We start from the raw sequence: 8418 nt of genomic DNA on the forward strand, positions 1-8418 counted from the left end.
TAAATTTGACAAATTTACTGTATTCACTTCATACAAATGTTTATATTTAAAATGATGAATTGCAATTTAGCCAGAGGATGCATCTGAAGCGAAAGAAACGGCCATCGTCTCTTTAACAGTCAGAAAACTATGATAACATACAAATAATAAAATGCACTTACTACTCATCTACACTCATCCTGGCTGGTATTTATCACATTTGATATGAAGAGTAGCAATTAAACAGTGCATATCAGTTACATCATCTGGGTCCTGCTCACTGATCCTGGCTCTTGTTTACAGAAGCAAAACAAACCTCTACCACTGAGTCCTCATTTACACATTTTCAACAGAGTAAAAATATTCTAATTCACACACATCAATATGTCTTAGCCACATTTGAGCCAGACAATCCCCAAACCAGTGCTTGATGGTTCTGCACCAGTAAACAATGTGTTCTTTTCTACGAACAGACTGGCTGAAAAGACAAGCATGGGGAGGCAAGGTTGAAAAAGAACATAAGAAATGATCTGCAGACCAAATCCTGAAAGTAAAACAGAAATGCATATTGTGTAGAGATACAACATGATACAACAGTTTAAAACACAGTTGTGTGTGTATGTGTGTTCAAATGGATAGAGTTCAGGGTAAATCAGGCAAAGATGGTCTCCTCTCGTCTCTTTTTGGTCAGGATGGTTCCAGGTTTGTGCTGAGCGTCCGGGTGGTTGGTCAGCTCTGGAGGGCAGGTGGACACCGGGCTCTCGAGGATGGCCTGCTTCAGGTCGTAGAACACCGCCGAGTCCTCTTTAGTGAGGAAAGTCATGGCCACACCACTCTTACCAGCACGACCCGTACGACCGATACGATGGATGTAGTCTGCATGGAGAGGAGGAAGAGGAGAAAACAAGACACTTCATTCGAGTGAAACAACACCAGGAGTCTAATTTTCACAAAATAAATATGTTGGAAGTGAAGAAAAACACACGTAATGAGGTTTCTTACCTTCAATGTTCTTAGCCATGTCGTAGTTAAGCACCATAGAGACGTCGTGGATATCGATACCTCGACCAGCAACATCTGTAGCCACCAAGATGTCTTTGGCTCCTGCCTTGAGATTGGACAGCGCAAACTCTCTCTGCTCCTGGCCTTTGCCACCGTGCAGCGTGCAAGCATTGTACTGTGTCAAGAAGAGACAACTGAGGTTAAATTTTGTTTTTAAAAAAATCCAGTTCATTGACAGGCATTTAAAAGATTGTTCCCGAAGTGGCCGAGCGGCAACGATTAAGTCGATACCATTAGTTGTCAACTATTAAATATTTGGCCAACTATTTAGAGAATTGATTAATTGTTTTGAGTCAAGACAAAATGTCCAAATTCTCTGATTTCAGCTTCTCAAATGTGAATATTTTCTTTGGTCCTATATGACCCCATTTACATATAATGCATCTTGTATCCTGATAGTATCTTGATTTTAACCTGATTATACTTACACCTGGTAATAAGACGAGTCTCTTTTCTGTTATTTTAATAGTTTATATTGAGTCTAACTAAAAAGGCAACGATACATTCAGTTCACCAAAACAAGCATGTTCAATGAACGGCACTCTCTCAGTGCTGTTAGGCACAACACTGCCTGTACGCACACTCAATTTCATTTTATTTGTGGAAGAGTGCGACGAGTTTGTATTTCCGTCCATGTGGTTGTCTGTGGATTGACAACGCAATTGCATTTACACTTGTGTTCAATGCAATCTCAAGCGTGGTTTGGCTGATTGATCACAATTCGTCATTCTTAATGCATCTTGGGTACATTTACACCTCTACTTTCACGTGGTCAAGCACTATCCGATGCACTCAGATCACCAAAATCGCATTTTAATGCCAGGTGTAAAGGGGGCCTATGACAGTAAACTGAGTGTCTTTGTTTGGGCTTGTTGGGAAACAGTGATCAACTTTTTTTTACAATTTTCTGACAATTTATGGACCAAACAACAAATTGACTAATCGAGAAAAAAAGGTCGAAAGATTAATAAATTAAAAATAAAATAATATAAGATGATGAAAATAATATTTAGTTGCAGCCCTTGCCGCAAGATTCATTTCCATTTTTGATCAAATTTCACTATACAGGAGTCTACAGCCACACTGAGGGTTAACAAAGATGCAGCGGAGCTTTGAACTTCTAACGTGATTAGTTTGATATTTCAGTAAAGCCAGCCTGGCTAAAAACGTAGCAACATTTACATTAACTACACTTTATTACATTTCCATACTCATGAGAAACTGAAGAAATAAGCAATAAACCGTTATAAAACACACACAGTTGAATATGCAGTTATGTCACAGCTAAGATTCCTGACAATATCTCGAGGTGGTCGTGATTAGCTCCTTTTTTTAATTATATATTTTTCATGAATAATAAACAAACTTAAACTTTGAGTGTTGCTTATTAAGTCATGAACATTTAATGTTCTAAAGAAAAATGTAAAGTTTTTAGTCGCTTTAAGAAGTTTTGAAACCACTGTTCTCATCTACAGTGACTTACCCCCATCTTCTCCAGAGACTTGGCCAGCACGTCACAACCCTTCTTCTGGTTGACAAAGATGATGATGGGAGGCTCGAAGCCATGCGACAACACCTCCAGCAGCTTCTTCCTGCACCACACATAATCCAAAGCTTCTCAGTGAGACACTCTGGCGGAAATAAACAGGATGTGTCGATGTTTACAGTTATATGTTGGTGTCTGTCTCACCTCTTCTCTCCCTCGGACATAAGCAAGACTTTCTGTTCCACTCTCTCATGAGGTTTGCCAGCAGACCCGATGTACACGACAGCAGGACGCCTCAAGTAGCTCCGGGCCAGTCTCTCCACAGCAGGAGGCATAGTAGCTGTGAACATGACCGTCTGAAAAGGCGCAAACAAAAATAAATAAACACAGTTTGAAACACAAACAGTGAGAGCATCTGGCACCTACACAACAGTCTTGTTTATAAAATGTCTGCAGACATCTGACAGATAAACATACTTGTCTGTATTTATGTTTTCCAGATTCAAAGTTCATCATCATCTTCTCAGGGTCCTCTGCTTCCTCAGTGTCTGGCTTCTGATTGGTCACTGGGATGTACTCCAGAATCTTTTGGACGTCGGGCTCGAAGCCCATGTCAATCATACGATCGGCCTCATCCAGTACCACGTAGGTACAGCGGCCCAGGACCAGGTACCGGTTCTCCAACACGTCGATCAGACGACCAGGGGTGGCGATCACAATCTGTTAAGACAGGGAAAACGTACAGTCGGTGAATGTGTGTGTTTCGTGCACATAGCATCGTCACCTTATGAATGTACAGGCAGAGTGGGCTTCCTGCCAAGAGAGTACAGTGTTTGAAATAGAGGTGCTCCGATTAGGATTTTTTGGGCCGATCACCGATCGCTGACGCAGTATCGGCCGATCACCGATCACTTGGTCTATTTGGAGCCTTTTATTTATCATGTAGCGTTATACAGTATACTGTATATTTATTTAATTGGTCCTAAAAACAATGTATTAAGTGTTAAAGTTAACAGATGATAAAGTATCATGAAATGACAACTGTTTATTTTATTGCCAGGAAACATGGGCAACAAATTCCACTCAATCTGTGTAAGAGACTTAAACGATAGCAGCCTTTGCCTGGTTACTGTGAACATCTTATAGCTTAACAAATATAGCTTTACTGTGGAATAACTACAAAAACAGAAAAAACAGCATCTTTATAAATTTACTACAACCATAAAAACTGCAACAAAAAAGGCTGTAGCCAAAATATTTAGGAGATAAAGGAGCACAGGCATCATGAGTCGATGATAAACTCTGAAGTAGCTGCTTTTTGTTCTGGAAAGCTCAGGCAGGTTCTGTGGGTTTTAGGGGGGAGAGAGAGGAGTGGAGAGAGGGAGAAGGGCTACAGAGAGGAGTCAAAACTGCCTTCAGTCAGATTTGAAAATAAGGAAAATTTAAATAAATAAAAATTGGCTACAATGTAAATTCCATATTATACAGTCAATTGTTATTACACAGGCAACTATATTAATTATAATTTCATATGGTTTGCCATTAGTAGGCTATAGGCTTTATATCATTTCAGTGGATTGTTTTCATTTTTAATCCTTGTGCAGGAAGCTCAGTCTACATATCTTACATGCTGCCACCGACTTTACCAGAGGGAGAGTAGCAAACAAGGTTTTTATTTGATTTCATAAAGGTTAAAAATACGGGATATTTACAGGGAAACATTTAACGGATGGATACCGGGTGAGAACGGAAAAATACTGGAGAATCTCGGGGAAAACGGGAGGGTTGGCACGTGAGGAGTAGAGAGAGGAGTGGGGTAATGTGAGCCTACATCCACACTGCTACGTTTTTAAAACAGTTTCATAACAAAACCAATCTTCTCCGTCCACAGCAGCGTTTTAGCTTCGTATCAGAGTTGATCTCTGTCTATATTAGAACGACTGAAAACACACATCCAGTGGCCGTTCAGGTAGCTACACTGGGCATGCGCATGCCAGTGTAAACATGAAGCAGATGGTCTACTCCGCAGTAGCAGACGATTTAGCGAAAGATGAAATTAATACAGACCAAGAACCACACCAGGCTTTATTCTTTTTTTTTTGCATTGACCAACAGCGAAGTGGAACTGTTACTGAAAGTAACACGGGAGTACGAGAGACGGCGGCGGAAAACAGACTGGGAGTTGTCGCATAGTAAATACAGCGACATGCACAGTAGGCTAGGCTAACTGTTAAGTGTTATTTACACAGTACTTATATTTTAATAAAAATACCAAAACTAAAACTCTGTAAGTAGCATCGTGTTTTTGCTTTGCATGACTGATAAGACCGACCCACAAAGCCAAATGTGAGTGTGTGTCATCGTTTTATAAAGTCCTCCGTTTTGTCCATCGGGTCAGCAGCGTTTTCAAACAAACATCTTCTGATTCACCGTTTTAATCTGGACGATGCACCATTAAAAATATGGTAAAATTAGCTATTAGCAGTAAATGTCTACACTATAAACATGTTCTGATAAACTAGATTATTCTATTACTGAAGAAAACGTCACTATGTGATGATTGTTAGGCAACATCTGAGGTTATAAGGAGAGTCTTTTCTCTATAAATTTCTAGGCAGATTTAATTTAATGTTTATCCATGACAATAAACATATTTATGAGTAGACGTCATGCTAAAACTAACTATGTGTATCATGTCTGTGTATTCATATTTAGAGGTTATTGTAATGAGAATTTAAAGAAGAATAACTTATTTACTCAACATTTTGTGACACATGTTCACAAAGAATAAGAGAAGTCAGTGTAACCAAGTCATTTGAATGTTACTGTGTCAAAATGAGACCGTTACCAATTACACATGAGAAACAGATTTGTGTGGTCATTTGGCATTAGCAGGATGATAACTTTAGACACTTAGATTGATTATCTAAATACTGTTTCAGTTGTTTTTCTACTTGTCCAAGAAACACTCATATATATGCTGCATGTTTCACCTCACAGCCCATCCTGAGACGGAAGCCCTGGTCCTCTCTGGAGATTCCTCCAATCACAGCCACTGTGCGGATGCCAAGCGGTTTACCGAACTTGATGGTCTCCTCTTCAATCTGCTGCGCCAACTCACGAGTCGGGGCCAGGATCACAGCATACGGACCCTGGTCTGAATCTTCAATCCTGCACAGAGAGCAGATGAATGTAACAGACGCATATCCAAGTAAAAAAATAAATAAAAATGTGTACAGGCAAACATAAAATCTTGGAAAATTTAAGTGGCAAGAGATTATTTAAGTGTTACCTGTCAATCTTTGGCAGGGTAGTAATCCAGACCAGCAGTGGAATAAGGAAAGCAGCTGTTTTACCGCTACCTGTCTCAGCCACACCAATGATGTCACGGTTCTGTAAACCAATGGGAATGGCCTGCCTCTGAATAGGTGTCGGATCCTGGATTTAAAAGAAACACGTCATTATTAGTGATTACACTGACTTAAACAGAGAGACGATATAGTCTGTGCACATCAAACTAAAACATATCTGATCTTATCCGTTTGTCATAGTTACAAAAATCTAATTCTCCACCACTCTGTATTGCTCTCATGGAAACTTCCACGTCGAGGCTCGAGCGAGCTGACCTTGTAGCCACATTTGTCGATGACCTCCAGGATGTGTGCGGGCAGCGAATACTCCTTCCAGTTCCTGATGGGGTTCGGGATCTTTCCTCCCTTGGTGGTGATGCTGTAGTCCTCTCTGAAGATTCGCCAGTCTCTGTCCGTCATCTCGTCCAGCTTCTTCTGAGACCAATGTCTGTCGTCCCAGCGCTGCTTGGCTTCCTTCTTACGCATCTTCTTCAGTCTTACCCTGAGAGGAGCAGAGTATAAACATTGGATGGTGCCTTCCTTCAACTACAACCACCTTCCTGTCTGTTTTAATTTATACATACACTCTGAAGTAGCTTTTGAAAACCACTGGTATGCTCCTTAAAGCCACAAACTAAGCTGACCATTTCTCTGTTTCACTCACTCTTCCTGCTCCTTCTCTTCCAGTGTGCGTCTTTTCTCCATCAGGTCACCATAAAAACGTGACTGGTCTCTTTTCTGCTGCTTCAAGTCGATGCCGGCGATGAAGCCTCGCCCGTACAGCTGTACCTGATGCTTTTCTTTGTAACTAGGAGACAGATTGGGAACATTCACATTGTTGCAGACTGGTACACGTTCTGACAAAACAAAAGACCTGCTTCCATTCAAAAGGTGAAATGTGTTTATGTTCACTCACATTGGGTTGTAGTCAACTGAAGTGTCTTCAGAAGCATCCCACTCAAACACAAACTTCCTGTCATTCAGGTGACGGGTTCTACGGCGTTTCTTGAGCCCACCCAAGTAACGCTCCTGTAAAGATCAGATATTTATATTGTTTTATTGAGACAGGATAGGACATTTAAGGGAAAGAGTTGCTCACTCGACATTTAGATAGGGAGCGGAGGCACTACTGAGAAAATTTATTTTGCCATTAAGTCTTACTTTTATGATCATCATGAGAGACGCTTGCCCTGGCTTTTCTTTATAGTAAATACAACTAGTAGGTATTTTCAGATTATTAATGGGGTGGGGATGAAAAAAAATGCGTCAAAGGACTTACATGTGTAGATGATGAGATAAAACTACGAAGAGTCATAGGGTTACACATCAGGTTAGATACGTTTGTGCGTGGAACACTGCTAATGGCGCGTTCCATTTACCTTGGAAGTCGGAAACAGAGCTGGGAATGATCTCACACCCGAGTTGACCATGTTCCAGCGTACAACAAATTTTAAGTCGGAAAATGAAGATGAAGGCTTTTAGCCATTGTATTTTGCACATACAAGCAACATGTCTACGGATATAAGTTGGACTGTACAGTGTGTACGACTGACTTAATGAGACACAAGTAAAGAGAGAAGTGTAATAAACATTATATTACTACAGCTTGAGCAGCCATCTTGGGTTTTGGGGTTGGTGATGTTCTCTCCTGACTTTCTGGTGTCAGAAATCGGTCTTATGGGGGGGTTCCAGTCGAAATTTCCAACTGGCGGGTTGGAACTTCTGACTTCCCAGTACAACTGGCACGCGCCATAAGTTACCAAGCTCATAACAACCATGCAATCAAGGTTAGCTAGTGTAAGAGTTAGAAGTTAAATCAATTCATATATTTAAGGTAATGTACTAAAAATATATTGACAGTGTTTACTCTGTTAACTACTTACATTTTTGTATTACACAGTTGGTATTTACATATTTACATGTTTAAATTGTTGCATTTGAATCTGTAAATCAGCTACTATATTAAGCTGAATCTACCTGTTTGTTTTCCTTGCATTTACTTCAGTCTAACTTCTGCTAGCTGCTGATTGCTTGATCTGCAGAGAAGGTGATTGCAGCCAATCTTCCATCACTTCAGGACCTGCACGCCTGCTGGACTCTGAGGCGAGCAGGAAAGATTGCCGCTGACGCCTCCCATCCCAGCCACAAACTGTTTCAGACTCTCCCCTCTGGCAAGAGGCTGCGGTCCATCGGGACCAAAACCTCTCTCCACAAAAACAGCTTCTACCCGTCTGCAGCTAGCCTCATCAACAAGGCCCGGGCCCCCCACTGACACTCCAACCCCTCCTCAAATAATACAATCGTCTCTGCACATGTAAATCACTTCATGTCAAGTCATGCACGAACCTGGCACATTGCACACATCTGTTGTGAATTTGTTAATTGTTGTTCCATTGTTATTTTTATTTTCTTATATTGTCAGTTGTATTATTTTTCTCTGTTCTTCTTATATAACTTGCATTTGTTTATTACATATTTATATATTTCTACATCTATTTATGTCAGCTGTATGTCTGTCTGCGTGTAGCACCTTAACACCAA

General features: G+C 40.6%; 1 protein-coding gene across 1 annotated transcript; it reads right to left on the reverse strand.

Moving 5' to 3' along the window:
• On the reverse strand, window positions 1-6906 carry ddx23 (DEAD (Asp-Glu-Ala-Asp) box polypeptide 23; the record flags this gene model as incomplete). The annotated part of the gene is given in 10 exon segments (XM_046055769.1): window positions 1-855; window positions 982-1156; window positions 2525-2633; window positions 2732-2883; window positions 3005-3247; window positions 5521-5698; window positions 5820-5965; window positions 6154-6379; window positions 6542-6685; window positions 6794-6906. Coding segments are annotated over 10 exon segments (1710 nt in total), but the record flags the coding sequence as incomplete, so codon positions are not given.
• Between the last annotated feature and the right edge of the window lie 1512 nt (window positions 6907-8418).

Source organism: Micropterus dolomieu, linkage group LG08 (assembly GCF_021292245.1).
Source record: "Micropterus dolomieu isolate WLL.071019.BEF.003 ecotype Adirondacks linkage group LG08, ASM2129224v1, whole genome shotgun sequence".
Lineage (NCBI taxonomy): Eukaryota > Metazoa > Chordata > Actinopteri > Centrarchiformes > Centrarchidae > Micropterus > Micropterus dolomieu.